This window comes from Mastacembelus armatus, chromosome 6, assembly GCF_900324485.2.
Source record: "Mastacembelus armatus chromosome 6, fMasArm1.2, whole genome shotgun sequence".
Classification (NCBI taxonomy): domain Eukaryota; kingdom Metazoa; phylum Chordata; class Actinopteri; order Synbranchiformes; family Mastacembelidae; genus Mastacembelus; species Mastacembelus armatus.
Genome location: NC_046638.1, coordinates 15,383,413 through 15,404,061, shown reverse-complemented (window position 1 = coordinate 15,404,061; position 20,649 = coordinate 15,383,413). Strand labels below are relative to the sequence as shown.

General features: G+C 39.8%; 1 protein-coding gene across 2 annotated transcripts in view; it reads left to right on the top strand.

The window, feature by feature from the left end:
• The window catches only part of spon1b (spondin 1b), an 82,143-nt gene that overhangs the window by 18,165 nt on the left and 43,329 nt on the right, over nt 1-20,649 (top strand). For both annotated transcript variants that reach the window (XM_026311897.2, XM_026311896.2), the window contains exons 4-6: nt 11,348-11,421; nt 12,418-12,540; nt 13,428-13,576. In XM_026311897.2, coding sequence (XP_026167682.1) covers nt 11,348-11,421; nt 12,418-12,540; nt 13,428-13,576 — 346 coding nt within the window. The remainder of the gene's footprint in view (nt 1-11,347; nt 11,422-12,417; nt 12,541-13,427; nt 13,577-20,649) is intronic.

Sequence of the window (20,649 nt, the reverse complement as noted above, 5' to 3'; positions counted from 1 at the left end):
GCCCTTCCTTAACTGTCCACTCTTTGCTGTTGTAACTTGCTTGTCGTTTACTTTTTGCTCAGCCTGTGTTTCCCATGGTACCATTGGCATATTCTTCAGAAGCAAACTCATTTCAGGAAGGAGCAGAAACTTCACAGCAGCTATGTGCTATAGAAAACACCACTTTGGTGGACAGCATTAGTAACTATCTCCAGTGAATCGTGTCTCTTTAACTTTAAATATGAATCTTCACACCAAAGCTGCAGATTTTCACTCACATCCAACATCATCATCCCACACCATGGGGATACTATTGTTCTTCCTCTTTATCGTGCAGTCTGTTTGTCTCTACTCCCCAGCACTCTGTTTTAGACTACGTGTTGGTAGTACAGGACGTCAAACACATGTCTCTCAGCTCATTCCAAGAGGCTTCAAATATAACTGCTTAAAGCTGAGAGTGTTCCAGTACTCTTCTCTTTGGAGGAGTGGAGAAGGCCTCTGGGATTGCTGTTTTTATTTCAAGCCAACTTCAGCACCTGCTATATCAAAATCAGTGTAATTACTTTTTTAGAGGAATGGGGACGAAGCTGTTAGTGGCAGCTGTAACGCTTAAACAGAGTCTAGTTTTTATTACAAGATTAACTAGACATTCAGACTTTTATTTCTATATTTGTTAATACTCTGCCAAGGAGTATTGTCACATCATTTTCGGAATTATTCTTACTGACTTTCTTGAGCTCTAATAAAATGTTGGTACCATGATACCAACTGATAAGTATCAAGATACAGACAGCGGTTGGCTAGCTTAGCTTAACATAAAGATCTGAATTATTGTTTGAGTCTGCCCCTGTCGGAGAGCTTCTGCAAGTAAGTGTGACAGTATTAACATGTCATACGCAAAAACAGATTGAGGACCAAAATATTAAACTGAAAGGAGCCCATAAATTAACAAATAATAATCATAATAATAGTCATCATCATCGTCATCATCATCATCATAATTCATACATTATCTCTATGTATACAGGGAGGCCCCATGAGACTACTGGATTCTCTTTTTCATAGGCACCCAGTGTTTATACAAAACACATTACATTGCAATTACAGTAATAATAAAAACAATGTATACATACATAAGTTATCCAAAACAAGTACATTCATGTTGGTGTACATCAGCTACCAGGGGTTTGAAGTGTGTGAAAGGCACCAGTTTGTCCACTTTAAGAGGTTTTTGAATGTTATTCCATTTATGGGGGCCATAAAAGCAAAATGCCTCTTTTCCAATTTCAGTTCTGATGTGTCCAGTTTTCAAAACTAAAAAGTCATGTGATCTTGTGATAAGGGTGTTTGAGTTATATTTCAGCAAGAATGTGAGATATTCTGGAAGTCTATCAAGAAGTCCTTTGTAAATGAACAAAATGCAGTGTTGCTCCCTTCTGGCTGTTAAAGAATGATAATATTTATAAGAAGAAGAAGAATAGCCATTATAGGCATTTTGCTTATTTTCTGACATTTTCTAGACCAGTCATTAATATGCAGATTAACTGGTAATGAACTATCACAGCCATGTATTCAAGACTCCACTCTTTCTTGATCACACAGTATAAAACTCCACTTAGGGACTTACAGTTATTTTTTCCACTGAAGTTCATACAGTGAAATTATGTGAGAATGCCTGAAAGAAGCCACTTGTTAAAGACATCAGCTCCTTGGCAATCCGAACATGGCAGCAGCTTTTAAATAGCACTCTCTATCATGTGCTGTCTCTGCTCATCCCAGCTGTTACTGGCACTGGAACTAACAACAAATTCAAGATATAATGTGCAATTTTTCTCCTTGAGGCAGGAGGTGTGCTATAAGGCATTCCTCCTCCTCAATTGGTCAAGTTTTCGGCCCAACTTCTGTCATTCACCCTGCAGAAACAACATGTAGCCTGAGGCTGAGGGAAACAGCAACTGTCAAGCCTCTACAGGCACTGAGCAAGCCCCAGCTGGTATTGTTTTAGCTTTTTCAACACATATTTAGCTTTGCTGTATTTATTTTTGATGCCGTTTGCTTTCATTCTTGCTGTTCTTGTTACCTAAAAATTGGAAGGCAAGAAATTCAGCATGATTGCACATGATCACAGACTAATCATGTACATGTTATGTGTTCTTATGTAAGTGATAATTCACGACATTGTGTCTTGAATACAAGGTGAAGGCAGCATATCAGTTTGTCTGAGGGCTTTATTGAGTTTTAACTACATACATTCACCTTAGGCAAAAACAGAAGCTGGGTTCAACTTAGTATTTTTAGAAAGGAGTCAGTTAGACTATTACTTACTGATCTATTTTACCAGTAAGTATTTAGTATTAAATCAACTTATCCAATCAAATTCTTTCTAGAATCCAATGATGTTTTTGACATAACTAAATTTATCAGTAATTTTAACTAAAATATTCACATTCAGTCTAATCACCTATAGATAAAGACAGAAACTATGGCAGAAGATAGGCAGTGTTGATTATGTATAACAGACACAAACAACAGATTTAGGAGATGTGTTAAACCTTATTTTCACTGCACTTGATCCAAGTAATGGAAATTTGAGTTTAGATGTTTAAATAGATGGTTGTAGTTATGTAGTTATGGTTATGGTTGTAGGGAGGTATTGCAGAGTTTCTTTCCCCTCTCAAATGATCTTTGGGAGACAGTAGTCAAAAGTTTAATTTTGACCTGTTGTTAAGTTTCCCATGGAATTAATGTTCTGTAATTTTAGGAAATTTGCTGATACAGCTGGGTACCAATTATGATAACTCAACCGGCAAAAATGTTATCCTAATATTTTTTTCATTGGTCTTTGAGGAGGTTTGATAAAAGTTTTGTTAACGTCAAATGAACACTTAATGAATTTGGGTGTTTTGGGAACTGTACCCAAAATGTAAGCAGCTACTAATGAGATTAAACTGGTAATTTAGTAATGTACTGCAATAACACAACATTTGCTGAAAAGCTAACAATATGTGGTTAGGTTTTCAAAATCTGTAGAAACTACTGTGTATTTTTGAGGTTGACATCAGCCAGTGGGAAATACTTTTCTTTAGCTTTGGTTTAATTACTTTTACTTTTAGTGATGATCAACCCTCTTTTTTTGACAATTTTAGAGCAACACAGGCTTTTGAAATAACCTTCCAACTTGAGGTTTTACAAGCTCTCTAGATGTTGGCAACCTCTGGTTTATATATTGAGAACATTTGCAGTTCTAAAAATATTACAATTACATTTGTTTTAAGGGAAAATTTGTCAAATCGCTCCAGATTGCTTTAATAATATGGTTCGCCCACACAGTTTGCCTCAATCCTCCATCTTCATAGCATCATTCAGTTTCCACTGTTCCATGTAATGCAGAGGATTCAGCATAAAGAATTTTATATTATTTACCTGTTTTGACTTTTATCTTTCACAAACGTGAGGCGCTTGTATATGAGAGCTCCTCGGGCTGCAACAGGGTGTGTGCATACATGGGAGGTTTGTGTGTGTGTGTGTCACTGTGAGAGATTGTGTGTTTGTGTTTTTATCCACCTCAGGTCACCAAGGTCCTTCTAGTAGTTTTGATGAGCTCAGCCCAAATCTAGTTTTTTAATCTCCAGAAACTTCAGAAAAGTCGTTCAGTGTCTGAAAACATTTCCACCCAGAGCTAAAAGAGAGAGAGAGATGAGAGGAAAAAAATAGTAGGATCAGGATGAGGCAGACTGTTTTCCAATCTAGGCTTTTCTGTCTTGTTGATTACTCCTCATCTCGTTATCAAGTTTACTCTTACATTTCCCCTCTCACTCCATCACTGCCCTCCGGCTGTCTCTTCATCACATTTTCACCTCACATCGACCTCCTCCCATAAGTATTCTGCTGTTGTGACTGGGATGACTGCAGGAGGAGGAAGAGGTCACCAGTTGTCTGCTCGCCAAGTGACAAAACGAGTCTAAATGCAAGGACTCTGAAGCTTTGACAGCTGGACCTACAGACAGAGAAATGCCTGTTGTACTATTGCAGGATAAGATTATGTCAAGTATGTTCAGCTGTCAGAAACCACTGCTGCTTGGGTATTAGGTACAGTTTGGTGTTATAGTCCCACAAATTTTAGATATAAAAATAAATTCAATTCAGTTCAATAAAACTGATTCTCTTTGTATTTCTTCATGGCAGTGGGGCCTAAAGGTACTGGCCTGTCAGTGAGATTTTCACTCTGACACTGATTCCTTGATAACTAGTGGCCAGACTAATATAAAATTTTTATGGAGATTCATGTTCTCAGACACTGTTTTAGCTAATGACTTTTAAGACCCCCTGACCTATTGTCTAGCATCACCATCAAGCAGTGATGAAATGTGACCATTAGACTCTGTCCACTGTCTATACTAGGCAAAAATATGTTTCAGAAGCAGCTATAAAAAATGACTTTTTATCTTGCAGTATCATTAAGCTGACATTTTAGTGAAAGGCTAAATTTGGTTCAGGCATCAGGTGTTTTCTGGAGAATGGGTTGGGAAGTGGGCAGCACAGTGGATTACTGGTTAGCATTGTTGCCTCACAGCAAGGTTCCTGGTTTGAAATCCATCAAGGGCCTTTCTATGTGGAGTTTGCATGTTCTCCCTGTGCTTGTGTGGGTTTTCTCCAGGTACTCTGGTTTCCTCCCACAGTCCAAAAACATGTATGTCAGGTTGATTGGTGACTCTAAATTGCCCATAGGAGTGAGTGTGAGTGTGTGAGGTTGTTTGTCTCTATGTGGCCCTGTGATGGACTGGTGACCTGTCCAGGGTGTACCCCTGCCTTTCACCCAAAGAGAGCTGGGATAGGCTCCAGCAGATCCCTGTGACCCTGGTTAAGGAATAAGCGGGTATAGATGATGGATGGATGGATTCTGAAGACTACGATGACCCACTGACTTTTCCTATACTACCACCACAAGGTTGACATTTATGGATGGAAAACAAGCATACCTACTAAATTTCCATGCTGACATTGATCTGTATTGAGCTACAGTTTAATGTTCTGACTACAACAGCCTTTGATGGTGATTCTAGTTATCCACCAGTATGTTTGGCCTATATGTTGCTTGGATGTGAGCTCAGAACCCTTCCAGCAGCACGCTTACCAGACCTTTGTCATCATGGAAACAATTCATTAACAAACACTGACATTTATGGAACTGTCATCATTTCATTAGATTTGATAACAGACACTGTCTGGATAAGAAAAATATTTTGGTTTGGGTTTAAATGAACATAGCTGTCAAGATTACAATAATAAATGTGTGGTTAAGTCTTGAATAAAAAGCATATTGTAACTGAACACCAGTTTGGAAGTGTCCTGGGTATTCTACTCATTTAACCACCCAAATTCATCTTAATGGAGACTTTAACTATGCTTGTATCATAATTACTATGGTTGTTAGATGTTGCCTAACTATAACATGCTACTCATAACAAAATGCTGGCATAAATGATGGACTTCGAACAGGATAGTCTCATTTATCCTTGCTAGACAGCATATTCAGATTACCTACTATACCATACCTGTACATTTCAATAAAAAGTGTGTGTGTGTGTGTGTGTGTGTGTGTGCGTGTGTGTGTGCGTGTGTGTGTGCGTGTGTGTGTGTATTTGCCTCAGTGTCTACTTGCTTCTTTACATTTATTTTGTGTTCATTTTTAACAGACCAGGGATAAAGTGTGATTGGCTAGTACAAGTGATTGTGAATCATTGTCATAGAGTATGACTGGCTTGGTGGTGGGTCACTGATGGTCTGGAAAGGCATATCTTTGAAGGGCCACACAAACCTCCATGTCGTAGTCAGCGGTGCCCTGACTGCTGTGAGGTACCAGGATGAAATCCTCTGAGAGATTTTCAGACCTTACGCTGGTGCGGTGGGCCCTGGGTTCCTCCTGGTGCAGGACAATGCCCAGCCTCATGTGGCCAGAGTGCAGAGTGTGTTGACAGTTGCTGGATGATGAAGGCACTGACGCCATTGACTGGCCCTCACATTCCCTATGCCACTAAGTACCACCACAGACTGTCCAGAAGCTCCCTACCCTGATCCAGGGCTGGCAGGACATCTTCCAGGTCACCATCTGCTGACTCATTCGGAGCGTGCCCAGACATTGTTGGGAGTGCACACAGACACTTCTTAGTGACATTATAAGTTGCCCTGATGAAACTGACGCAGCTTTGATAAGCCTGTGATTTTAGTTTTTCACTTTGATTTGAACATAGTCCAGCATGGGTTGGACACTTTCTTAGCATCTTGAGGTCCCTTCGAATTCTCCAATCTAGATTTTCCCCTTGATATGATATATGAGCTGCTCATCAACTTTAATGCAGCAGATAATCAGGCAGGGGATGTGGGCAGGTCCTGCAGCAATGTGAGTGTTAAAAGGGTGTGTTTTAGTGGCTGTAAAGCTACTCTAGCACAGTATATTATTGCAGCACTTGTCATGTAGCACTTGTCATGGAGTGAAAACATAGTATGAAGAGGATGTGTTGAAGCTCTGGGGAGCTTTTGACATGAACCCAAACAGCATGCTGAAGATTCAGCAGAGAGTGCTATCCAAGCCTCCAGGGTGCAAATAAGACGAATCTGCAGCCATGTCGCTGAGATGGACATATTTAATGTATGGGGCAAGAGATGCCATTGAGTGTGTGATTAATAAGAAACCAGTCATTGGCACTATGGTCTTGTAAAAACCAGTAGAGATTCATAAGCATTAATATGCTTTTTTGTAGTATAGGCAAAAGTGACATTGTGACATTAGTTTTTTTCCCATTTTTAAACCTTAAAATCATTTACATTTTGCTGTAAGCACCTACAGTATATGAATAAGCATCAGAGGCTCAAAGCCTTTACAGCTCAGTGGGTGTGCTATTTGAGAGCACAGTCAAAGAGGATGTCTCCAGAGAGAAGCTGCACTGGATGTGATTACCCAGCGTGAAAGTCCAGGTTTAAAGGGAGAAGCTGTCTGATGAATCCCACAACCATGGGAGACACAGCAAAAGAAAGAGCACTGATCAAATCTCACTATTTTAGGGTAGGTCAGGGTAAACACCGTGGACCAGATGATGCTTTCTGTCATGGAATCAACAAATTTGGTTAAGCTAAACCCAAATGTGCTTTTGATTGAACACTGTATGGACATCAGAAGTATCATATGAGCAAAATCAGGATGTGGTAAGAGACAAAAGGAGGGACACAAGCATTGCAGCTTGTCTTAATAGGTTTTGTGGTTCAAGTTGTGCAGAACACTGAACCCCAAACCTACTGTGTGAGGCTGCTTTGATTTGAATCTACAGTATATACAGCACATGTACCCTTTAGTATAAGGCTGCACTAATCAATATTTTGCTGTTAACAATCAGATAATTTTGCAGTTCCAAATTATATAATTGACTCTATCGTGGACTCTATCTCTAATGTGTGCTGTATTAAAAGCAGGGTTGGAATGACTGTGTGGAAGACCTACATGCTGAGGCTCGAAGGGATTTTGAAGGGTGGGTTGAGTCAGGTAAAGTCAAACATGGGTCTGTGTTTGAATACAAGAAACCTGATAACACAAGTTTAAATGTGCCCTTTCAGAAGGAGTGAGGACACAGCAAAGTCCGATTCACAAGTTGCAAAATAAGTTTTTGGAAAGAAGTCAGAGTTCTAATTTGTAAAACACTTTGAATACTGAGGGGGTAAGTGGTTCGGATCAAATTTCTCAGTTATGGCGGAACCATTATTATGATCAATTCAGTCGTATTAAAAGCATCATTTTAATAGTCGCTGTCATGGAAAGTGTGGAAGCTGTTGCTTCACAAGAAATCCACAATGTATACACAAATCCTCTATGCTTTGCTTGGAATTTGTTGACAGTGGTACAGTGGTTAGCCTGCAGTGTCAGCTGGGATTGGCTGCAGCCCCCTGCTAACCTGGATAGCATGAATAAGCTATGAATAAAATAATATATAGTAGGTGTATTGGAGTCCTAAAGTTATCAACCACATTTCTAGTAAGAATGGTACGCTCATCAGATATCCATTGATCCGTTATCTATACTGCTTATTCCTGATATTTGACAGGTTTAGACATGTGGAGCAGTTATTGTTTTGGTTATAGTTAAAAAGATTACCTGAGTGGAAGTTGTTATGATGTGAGTTAGGAACACTAGCTGCAGAATTTCATGGTAAACATGCTGTAAATAATTTTTCATGATTCTAGCTGCTTGAACTTGCATTCCACTTTAGAATAAGGCTTCATTTGTGCACTTCTGGAAATACTATATTGTGCACTCTGTGACCTCTTTAGGACCACAGGGAAATGCAGCAACAGTGTTAGAAGCTGTTTCCTCCTACACATGTCTCGAGTACAGTCTGGCTTCTCTGACACGCAGAGGCTTGTATTTGACGAGCTTTCAAATCAGAGAGGGGGAAATACAGTTAGAGAAGGGGCTATCTTAAAGGAAGGTCAGCAGTAAACGTAACTGTTCTGTAGGTATAAATATTTTTTACTGAGATCCAGTGAGAAGATTTTATTAAATTGAATAAACCAACTGACCATCAGGATTTGAACTATTAGTGAATTTACTTAAAAACTATCAAGGACAGCTGAATGATTGTCTATATATTTCACTTTTGTTTTTCAATTTCATGCCCAAGCAGTCAACCCATGTTGCAGGGTATATTGCACCAGAAGATTTATAGGAGCAATATAACTGATAACTCCTACCTAATGTTGCCAGTCCCTCCTCTTTTTCCACATTCAGTGTTGTTCAGCTCACTTTCATATCTCGGTTTTATGTGCCTCTGTCTGTGGCGGAGACACTGAAGACTTGCTGCTGTGAAGTACAAACATCAGTACAAAAAACAGTAGTTATGCAATCGTATTATATTTCTGTTACTTATAACAAATTTGCAGCAGACAGTTAGTATCTCTGATATGTGATTTAAATGTGATACATGGAATAGAATTAATTTGATTTCAATATTACCACTGTACGATACAGTGAGTCCACACAGTCAGAAGATAGCTGAAGAGCAAGTGTGGAGGCAGTTAGAGTAAAAATGCAGGTCCATGCAGGTGTTCTTAAAACAAGAAGTTATTTTGACTTGGCCCACTGACTGGGCTGCATCTTAGCAGCAGCAGCAGCAGCTGACACATGGAGACAGTTAAATAGCTTTAGTGCCTCTTATGTACATAGTACAAAGTGGCATGGCCACACCCGGAGTGCCCGACCCCGTTTGGTCTCGGAAGCTAAGCACAGTCATACTTGGATGGGAGACCACCTTGGAACACCAGTGGGTTGCGTCAGGAAGGGCATCCGGCGTAAAACGTGCCAGATTAATCATGCGGATCAGTTGATCCTCTGTGGCAATCCCGAATGGGAGCAGCTGAAAGGAGTGTGATATTTTGAAAACCCCCAAACTAGTACATTTTTTTCATTTCATTTCAGTTCTCACTAATGTAGTGATCCTCCCTCCCATGAACATCAGCTTATACTGGCGACTATTTGTTGTTTTTATTTGTCATTTTTATTTATCCTTGTTAATCACCTGTCTGAGTGACATTTATTTGTGCACTGTCAGTGTTAGCCACATCCAGGCCATCTGGAACTGAGCCTTATATTAAGCAACTGTCCACAGGACAATAAATTACAATTTTAAGACACTTATGAAACATACCTGATTATCACATGTATACATATATAGTACATAAATACATACTACATCATCCTCTATGCATCCCCTTTACCTCCTGACTGAATGAACAGTTGAGAAGTCGATTGCATCACTTGACTGAAGCTTCATACTTGCAGCACTGAACCATATTTCTTCATGTATCAAAACCAAGCACTGTTGAGTCGATTTATCATGCTGGTTTTTCATTACCGGTATTTTTGTTACATGAATAGGTTGAATTATTATTACTGGGGTGATATTTTCAGTTTGTAAAGCCCATTTCCCCGTTAGGAGGTGCGTGAGCTTTGACTACAGGTCTAAAGGTCCCCGTTTAACTACATTAAAATGGCTTTACTACCAGGTACAATCCAATAAGTTGTAAAAAGTACAGCTTCTGTTACCTGAAATACTATAAAATAAATCAACCAGGATAATTGACATGGTCTAATTTTGCCATCATATGTTCTGATGACATATCTATGAGCAACAATAATGTAATGAATCAGTTTATGATTAATAATGGTTAAGGTTCCAAAAATTATGCACACCTTCTCTTAAAAACTAAATTTATTCTGGTTTTTATGTCTTTTGACCACCACATCACCAAATGAACATTTGACAGCTTAAAAAGAAGATTTTGACAGCAGTCACACTAATTAGCCTTACATATCCCTTACATAGATGTAAGCTTATGTGGTTAACGGTGTTAATATAAATGACACCTTTAATATAGTTTGACAGATTTATTGAAATAAACGGGGCATTAAAAACAGGAAACTGACAGGACCTCAAAGAACCCACAGTATGATGGCAGAGCAGAAAACACTAAATGAGAGTGGGAAAGAGAGTAAGGTGGTGTTTTCTCCAGTGGAGACAAAGATTTCTTTCTATGGTGGTCAGTCTGGAGTACAGTCAGTCTGACATTTGCAAAGCAAAACGAATGCAGTCTATTATTAACAGTCACACAGTCCTACCATTATGAAGTCTAGATTATTTAGTAGTAGTTCAGATGGCTTCAGAGTATTTATTGGTCTCTATGATCATTTTGGGAAAATGCAGTTTGTGAAGGGAGTACAGTTGGATTGTATTAGTTTTAGCTAGGCCTGCCTAACAAACAGCCATGCGTCTGATGAGTATTTCTAAACGTAATACAAAATGGGTATTCATGAGCGCGAGCCTCAGGGGCATACTAAAAGTCCCCAGATGAATATAATTTAAGAACCTGTGCTTTTGAGAAAAACAGTTACCAGACTTATCAACCAGCTTCTTGTGCAGTATTTCAGCCAAAATTCGCTCATCAAGTTTCAAGTTAGAATCAGGTGTTGTTCACTGTGTAAAGATCTACAGTTTGTTTTATTTTATTTTATTTTTTTTATTTTATGATTGCTCTGTTGCATTTCATACTGCAGTGGTGTGACTATGTCATGAGGTTTGGAGATTTTGGCCCTGGTTTTGTGATAACATGTGTGTTCCCTGTCCATTATGAAACCTCAGGGAGCCCATTACCTTCACCATATCACCCAGGATTACATGGATCAGATATTGGAGAAAAAACACTACAGTATTATCTGTCTGATTGCCTTTTTTCACCCCTTTTACACTCCAATGGTTGCTCCCTTTTCTTTCTCTTATAATTTCTCAAATTTTCTTTTCTGTCCCCTTTCTCTTTGTGTCTCCAGGGCCAGTATTGTCCAAAAGAGGATCATTTATTTCCAGGATGAAGGCTCTCTCACCGTTCGGCTCTGTGAGAAAGGTAATGACAGCTGCCCATCATCTTTTCTTTTTCCTCGATGCACTTTTCATCCTCTCATCCTCTCAGCCACTCATTATGATGCCATTATCTCTTGTTCTATCTGTTGCACCCACCCTCACCCCCACCCCTCTTTTTTTACCCGAGCAGAACAGCTCGGTCTTTTATACCATGTTAAAAAAAGATATGAAGCCAGCAGTGGCAGAAGGGAAAACTGTCGACAGCAATTTATGGATCTCATGGGAGTCTGCGTGGAATTTAAATATTTTTTTTGTATTTCACCACAGAGGAGCAGCACAGCATTTATGTTAACTGTGATTTCACCGCTGAGGAAAAGGCCACACCAGTTTTGGAAAGCCGTTGCTCCCAAATAAACTCTGCACCCTTGTCAGACAGTGGGGCGCCATGAGTCTCTTAGCTCTGATGCACACATTCATTGTACAATAAAAACCAGAGTCCAGACAAACGGTTTCTCAAACTTCATCTCGGGGGGATTTAATTTTCATAAAATCTTCCTCTCCTCACCAAAATCTAATTTTCCAGGCTATTATGCAAGCCAATCAAGCCACAGTGTTTCAATTTGCTGACATAAGTTAGGCGACTTCGATGTTTGACTCTTCCTGCTATAACTTAGATGTCAAGTGAGGATTTTTTCTGAATAATTTGGTTTCTCATAAATATTCAAGTATTCCCCTTGACCTATCTTTAAAAAAAAATGTAGTCCAGGCCAATATTTGAATATTTATGAGTGTTCATCAAGGCTAATGTCATTTAAATGCTAGTTTATTCCAGGGATGCAACTTTCTCACTAGTTCCATATAGTAACTTATCATCTGGTGATTTCTGCAGGTGTGTCAAAGCTCATGCACCTCCTAATTTATGGCTGTTAAATCCCATAATTCCATTATTTATTAGCTTTGTGTATTTTGTTTACCCTCAGATTTGTACATATGGTGTGAGCCTGTGTATGATGTGAGATCACATCTTGTCTCCCTGCAGAGCGTGAGTTCGGTGAAGCTACAGGAGTTCCTGCCATCGAATGCTGTGCCTGTGGAACAGCTAAGTACAGACTCACCTTCTTTGGCAACTGGTCGGAGAAAGTGCACCCCAAAGACTATCCAAGTAAGTTCAAAGCATGCATGCGTGTAGACTGCTCACATTAACCATATACACAGAGGATGTATTTACGTCTGCACAACTCACAACCATTCAGAGGGATAAAAGTTATATTACAAAGTATTTTGTCAGAAACTAAAACAAATGTTGACAGAAATTAGTGACACTTGGGATAAATGTTTTTTTTTTTTCTTGTTGAGTAAGATACCTCTAAATAACAGATACATATGAAACTGCAGTCATCACCCAGTTAGCCAAGCTCACCACAAAAACTGGAAACAAGGAAAAAAAAAAAAAGCTTGTTGAGCTCTATCCAAGACTGATTAATAAACTATTGTATCTCTCTGAATTTGTATAAAACGTGTAAAAACTAATTATGATATTACTGTGGGTGATGGTCTGGAATTAGCCAGGAGCAGTGACATTGAGGCTTCATTGGCTTCCTGGAAGCCTACTGGTAATGAGAGGTTCCTGCATCCACCCATCCAATAATCCCAGAGACAGCTTCCAGTAAAACCACAGCCTAATTGCCCCTAGCAACCGCTGGTAGTAGCAAGATATGGGCCAACATGAACACAGTGTCAGGATGAATGAATAAAATCAAACAAAATGGCAAATGAGTCTAATTATCTGACTAATTGCTTCAGTGTATTAACTAATTACATAGTGCTCTGTGTATAAGGTGTTATAGAGTTAAGCAAATCATAGAAAACTATAAAAATCATAGAAAAAAGCAAACTGTTCAAGGGAAAAATACAGTTTGTCATCCATAACACTCATAAAGTCAGGCAGCCAGCTAGCTACTCATTCGAGCAGTTAATATTGACTTCCTTCCTGACCCAAACATTACAATTTACTCTACTCAAACTCTTTTTCCGGCTCCTGTCTTCCAGGACGGGCCAACCACTGGTCAGCTCTGATTGGTGCATCCCACTCCAGGGGCTACGTGTTGTGGGAGTATGGAGGGTATGCCAGTGAGGGAGTCCGTCAGGTCGCTGAGCTCGGCTCTCCCATTAAGATGGAAGAAGAGATTCGACAGAAGGTACAGTCTAGCGTCGACGTCAAATGTGGCCTCTGTGTGTGTCCTGTCACTCCATTTCTGATGTAACAGCACTGAATCCATGTTCTTGCATAGGTTACAAAAATCCAATTACACTCAAACTGCAGCACTCATCAGTGTATATAGAGGATGGGGCTAGTATGAACATCATTATACAGTGTTTTCTGCTGTTCCCTGCCATTTTTCAGGGACCATTACAGCATACTGTGAGGTTAATGATAGGGAGGCAATATGAAATAACACACTCACACACAAACAAGCACACCAATTTTCTTCTGTCAGAATAACAGTTGATGCATGTGCAATACATCATAATGCCACACCCGAAGAAGCATGTAGGAATAGACGTCCTATGCTTAACCTGTCATTTATCTGAACATTAAGCCTCACAGCAAGAAGGGCCCAGGTTCGCAACTCATCAGGGACCTTTCTGCGTGAAGTTTGCATGTTCTTCCCGTGCTTGCGTGGGTTCTTTCCAGGTACTCTGGTTTCCTCCCGCAGTCCACGGTGACTCTAAATTGCCCATAGGAGTGAGCGTGAGTGTGTGAGGTTGTTTGTCTCTATGTGGCCCTGTGATGGACTGGTGACCTGTCCAGGGTGTACCCCTGCCTTTCACCCAAAGAGAGCTGGGTTTGGCCCCAGCAGATCCCTGTGACCTTACTAAGCTGGTATAGATAATGAATGGATGTGCCCAAAGGAATCAGATGTTTTTAGAAGTCACTCACGCAGCATCAGCTCCTCAACACTATGTGGAAACTAACTGAGACACAGCAAAGCCTGAGAAGAGTGGCACTGCTGACAGATGTGCTTGAGCACACTTGAGTGTATGTGTATGTGTGTGTGGATGTGTGTGTGTGGACTGGCTGTACTGCGCTGGTTTGGCTAAGACCTACAGTATATGACATGTGTGCTCTTTCTGCCTTCCGTGGCCACTGAAAGGTGTGTCCTGGCCATTTGCAAGGGAACAATAATGTGTTGTTAGTGGGCTGACAGTGTAGTGTGTGCCTGTCACTTTAGATTTGGGAGACATTAGAGGCTGACGGACAGCCCTAACTTCTCTCTTGGCTGGCTCTATCTGTCTCTGGAGCTAATAACTACCCTGACACAAAGGAAACTTCAGCCTGTTTTGTAGAATGAGGTGGCTTGATTGTGTACTGTAAACTGGAATGTCAGCTATTGAGCCGTAGAATGAAACAGCTCGATTGTACACTGCACACTGGAATGTTAGCTGTTGAGTTGTTGGACTTTGTAACAGAGAGCCTTAAAACTTTTTTTAAATTTCAAAAAAAGGTTTTGTGGCCTGCTCTATGTCATATTTACATGCCAAAAATAGATTCCACACAATGTTTAGTGTCTCATTTTTCAGCAGAACTGTGTTTTCAGTACAGTGGACTGCCAGGTTATTTTTGAAATAAGAAGAGGTCCATGAGTCTAAAAATGAAAAAAATGGAAATAAAAACGTGTATAATAAAATTAAAGTTTTTTTATTACAAAACAGTAGACACAGTAGGCATAAAGAGTGGTTTTCTGAGAGGGTTTTCATCGGTATTATCAGTTACTCAAGAGAAAAGGTCAGAGCAGTGATTCTCTCAAGGCCTCCCGGGCATGGAAGTATTTGATTCTTGAATTATATCAACCATAGATCGGATCGATTCCTGTCAGGCCTGATTGCTTTTCCTTGGTGACAGGGATTTTTAGAGATTAATTTAATATAACCTTGACCATCGAGGTTGAGACTTGATTTTTTTGTGTAAAAATTGAGTTGTTAGGTATATATATATGTATGTGTATGTACTGTACATGAACTGAAAAAATATGATTCAAATAAAATTAATGAATTTATAATATATATATATATAATATATAATTATAATATAATATATAATTTTTTATAGTCTACATTGTCTGGGAAATTAATAGTATATACAGTATGTATATAGTATACCTAAAATATAAAATAAATATAAACTGCTAGAACAAATGTTTTTACTACTATTGTTCTAACTACTGTTAGTATGACACTTTGACAAAACTGATACACTGAAATAGATCATTTTTGTACCAGAGGACATACTTGAATTCTTGTGTTGTGCTAATGAGCTGTAATCACTGAAAGCAACTTTGTGTGTGTTCATCAACCTCCACACAATAACACGATATTTCCTTTCAAGTTCAGTGCTTGTGAGTGTCCTCATGCACCTACACACTTTACCTTGTGCATAAAACAGTTTACTTTAGAATCTGTGAAAGCTATTCAAAGTGTTTGCACATCTTTTTAATTCTCTGGGGCATCGAAGTTCAGACTGGGTGAACACTGAAATGGTTGCTGTAAAGGTGGGAAGCCGACATGGGTCAGTAATCCCTGTCTTAGTTGAGAATCCCAACCATCCAGAGGAGCAATCAGCTGTGGTGATGTGTGGACAAAGCCCTAAGACCCACCTTTGCAGCCCGGTGCCAAACTGTGCTCCCATAACCAACACAGGCATAAGCCTGATACAAGACAGGCAGACTGGCAGGCAGCAACTCAGACAGACAGGCAGGAAGGACATGACCTGAGAACTCATACTGTGATGATGTGAGTACACGCCAGAACATCGCTGTCAGAGCGGCGCTTCCTAAAACTTGTGCACTGCAGCATTTTTTCAGAAAGTCATGAAGCATTTATTAAACCAAACAGATATCACACACAAGTCTGTACTGCAAGCAAATATTTAGATGCGGAATAGATGTTGACACATCAGTCTGTTCCATCTTACCAGTGTAAACCTAGCAGGAGCCACAGTCAAAGTTCAGTGACTTCTGAATTGCTGCTGGTTACATTAGATTGCAAAGCCATGACCTAAATCTATCATCTCCTGCTTGTTTTTTCAGCTTGAACTTGGCCACCATGTCGTCCATCATATTCTTCCTGCTAAGCATGTGAGCACAAAAACCCCCTGAACTGGGCCTGACATGCATGAGCCTGTGGAAAATATGTGTATTTGAAAAGCTTCAGGCACACATTGGCTCATACCACAGCAGACTCAACACACTGCCACACACCAGCTGAGAGTTAGAGCTCAGGCTACTTTCTGAAAACAGATCTCTCTAAATGTTGACACAATTGACTTAACACCCATCAGCCACAGGTTGAAATGTGCCAAGATCCATAAGTGCTTTTGCCAGTTCACTGAAACTGTCAGTGCACATCGTTTAAAGAGCTGCATGGTGACGACTACTTGATACAAATACACCTAACACGCCATTTTACGTTTCTCATTTGCTCGTAGGAGGCTGCACAAATCACTCTTTAACTTATTTTTGGTGAATTATTTTATGAATAACCTAACTGTCATTTGAAGCTAACAATTTCCCAACACCTGAATTTGCCTTTGGAGTTTAGTAAAGTTTATCTCATCTCATTCCTCATGTTTCCAGTCTTTATGCTAGGCTCAGCTAACGAGTTAGTGGTTTTCTCCACGTTTAGTGTGCGGACATGAGAACAATATGACAGAAAAGTGTATTTTCCAACGATTCCTCCATTACTTTATCTGTGTTTTTCTTTGATATTATTATAATGTTAATTTCCATCCACCCATCCATTATCTATATCCGCATATTCCTATCCAGGGTCACAGGGATCTTCTGGAGCCTATCCCAACCTCCCATACATGTTTTTGGACTGTGGGAGGAAACCAGTGTACCTGGAGAAAACCCACACAAGCACAGGGAGAACATGCAAACTCCACACAGAAAGGCCCCTGATGGGTTGCAAACCCAGAACCTTCTTGCTGTGAGGCAACAATGCTAACCACTCAGCCACTGTGCTGCCTATCAACACTCTAGCAAGTTGAAGGCTTCAGAAATACTTTACATTTATATTGTAAATCTCAATTAATCTGTTTTTTTTTTACACAGCACATCTAATTATTGATTACTTGGAAATGTCACATGTCACATGTAGATGGTATAATGATCACACAAGTGGAGGCTGTGAAATGTGAAGAGCTGCTGGCCAAGGATTTAATCTTCAGCCCTTTTAATGCCACACTGCTCTGACACGGGAACAGATCTGTAACGACCTAATTATTACTCATGCTGAAAAGCCACGTGCTTTCACTCAGTGTAATCACACCAGGATCAGGCAGCAAAATGTCAAGAGCTGTTGGCCAACAACCCATTTATATCAGCTTTAAAGAGGTGATCGCAGGCCCAGTCAATTTAATTTTAATGAAGTTAATGCAATTCTCTGCCTCCATAGTGATTTCCATATTTGAAGTCCCAGAGTCTACAGCAGCTGGCTCGAACCACAGTGCACTCCTGCTCACCTTTAAAAGGATATGTCAATTGGGTCCTTCTTTTTTCTGCATGCATCACTCAGCAGGCACTTCGGGGCATTGCCTGTCATGACTACAGCTGTTGTAAAAAGCCATTTGACGTGATTCTTTTGTGTGGAAGCTTAACGTGTGCTGCCTTAGCCTTGAGCACTGTTGAGACCGAGCAGTAGCTCACCTTTTCCTTATCAACCCAGGGGCCCAAGGAGGCAGGAGGACAGACAGGTGGACGCACAGCCACACATTTTGTCTTCAAACATTGCCCTGAACCGTGGGCCTGGCCATATATTGCCCTGGGCTAGTACCTATCAGGTCTCTCTGGGGAATGCCACGGCTGATATTTCCTCTCTACAAAGCAACACTTCTTTCCATTACAAAGTTTTAGTTTGACAAAAAGTTAGACTTGTGAAATATGTCGTGGTGACCTTCTTGTGCCTGGAGAGATGGGCCATGACAGGAGGTATATTTCCAGTCGCTACTGTTGGTCTGAGGCTGCTTCACTTACGCTTAGATTTTCTCCAAAGATGCTATTATAGTCATTTTAGTCAATTCATTCTCTTTCTTTACCTTTCCTTCTTCTCGTTGAGAAAGTGTAAATATAAATTAATAAAATAAATCCATATATCTGTTGCATTCTTACTTCCAAGAACCTGATACGTTAGCTACCGGAAACTTTTGCTAATTCCTGTTTTCACCCTTCAATCTGTATTTCTTCTATATTTGCATCATTCTTTTTCTTCCATCCATTCTTCCTCTTCTCCTGCATTTTCTCCGTTTTCACTTCACCAGAGTACTGAAAGATATACCGTCAGGCACATCTTCTTTTTCCTCATCCTGTCTCATTTTTCTTCCCACCCTACTCTCTCCTTCTTTCTTCTTCTTATTTTGCCTCTGTTTTGAAAGGTCTTGTTTCAGACAGATTGTCAGTGAAGGGTGGAGGGTGAAAAACAAAGGAGAGATGGCAGGGTGCAAGACGCAGACCATGAGGACTATCCTTCACTTTCATCTTTCTACTCAAAACACTTCACAGGAAATTGCTGCAGACTTTCCACAGATAGACATAAAGGCATACATGCAAACACACACACACACACACACAAACCACTCCCTCTATCTTTATTGCGTCTCGTAGAAATCCAGATTGCACCACTGAATAGAGAAAGAAAACACAGGGGAAAATGTCCCAAAGTCTCCCTCCCATTTGTTTCTCATGGTTGGCACCTGTCATATTAAGAGCGCAAGAAGTAATGATAAGTGTTGTACTTATCTCTTTCCCTGAGAGTATATCTCTGTGTACACGTTCACAAACCATCGCTGCTTTCTGAGGTGTTTTGTCAAACCATCACAGCATCTACCAAGAGAAGTGTTTTTGCGGAGCTGCTCAAAATGCCTCAGCGGGGAAATTTCTTCTCCGTCAGTTTAATAGTTAGCCAAAATAGCTGTTCAACGTGCAGTGAAGGAGTTAGCTCCACAGTTTATTCTCTCCCTCTGGCAATAAAGATACACTTTCTTCTGCAGTTTCAGGAACCTTTCACAGTTTTATTTTTTACCTTGCAAAATGTGTGCAACACATTAATATATATAAAATATATAAAATAACCAATAAAAAATGTATTTGACATGAGGATATTCAACCATGGGCAACGTGGTGGCTGAGTGGTTAGCACCATTGCTAAAAATGAAACATGTATCTGGGGTTTAGTTAGAGAATTATCACACAAATCATCATCTATTAGAGCAATTATTACAAAATATCTAAACCTCTGTGATTTTAAACATAATTACTAAAAGTAATTGGAAAAACGGCACACTATGCCAGTGTGGGCACCACAATACAACTAACCACTGTCCTCCCCTGTTGAGCTGTGACATTGAGCATGTGAAAGTTAAAAGCCACTAAAAACATACATATTGAATAAGTAACTGTATGAAATTATGAATAATATGAATATATAAGGCAAGCCAACACATCATTAAAAAAGACTTAGCATTAGCAATGTCAGTTAGATCTTGAATTATGTTTATGTAGTTCCAGGATTACCAGTTGAACTTCGGCTATTTCTCTTTAATAAGACTTTGCACTGAAACAATTATTCATTCCTTTGTACATTTGTCCATTTTTAAAAAACTGTTTAGTTCATATTGTTATTTGTTTTAATGACCATTTTCATGTATGTTATAGTTTTATGCCTATATTGAATACAGTTTATTCTGATATTAATCATGGAAAACAGGCCTTCAGTGAATATTTTTTGTCATATTAACTGCAAACAAAGGTGCTTGGCAGTCCTAAGTGAACTTGTGGGGTGGGTGACAAACTGCAGTGAAACAAAGTAATATAAATCTCTACCATCAAAGCACTCTTAGGTGGATGTAATTACTTGTGAGTACACAGTGTCTCTGTCATGCTGTCCCTGTGGGAAACAGGACTTGATAGGCACCTTGTCAAGCCTTTCATGCATTTCACACTAATGCATGTCTGTCCTATATGCAGGCCTACGCTTTATTGGGCCTTGAAGTGATTTGACTGTGTTTGTCAAGCTGGTCATACAGCAGGTTGCTATGAAGGGTGTTGTCAGCCACACTATATTTGGACTTGTCTCCGAGAGGGAGAGGTGGGAGGAAAATGAGAGACAGCTCATCCTTGTGCTGGCTTTGTGAGAGTGTGTGTCTGTGTGTGTGACTGAGTTTGTGTGTGTCTTTTTCTCTGTGTGTATCATGGTGATTTGTGCAGATGTGGGA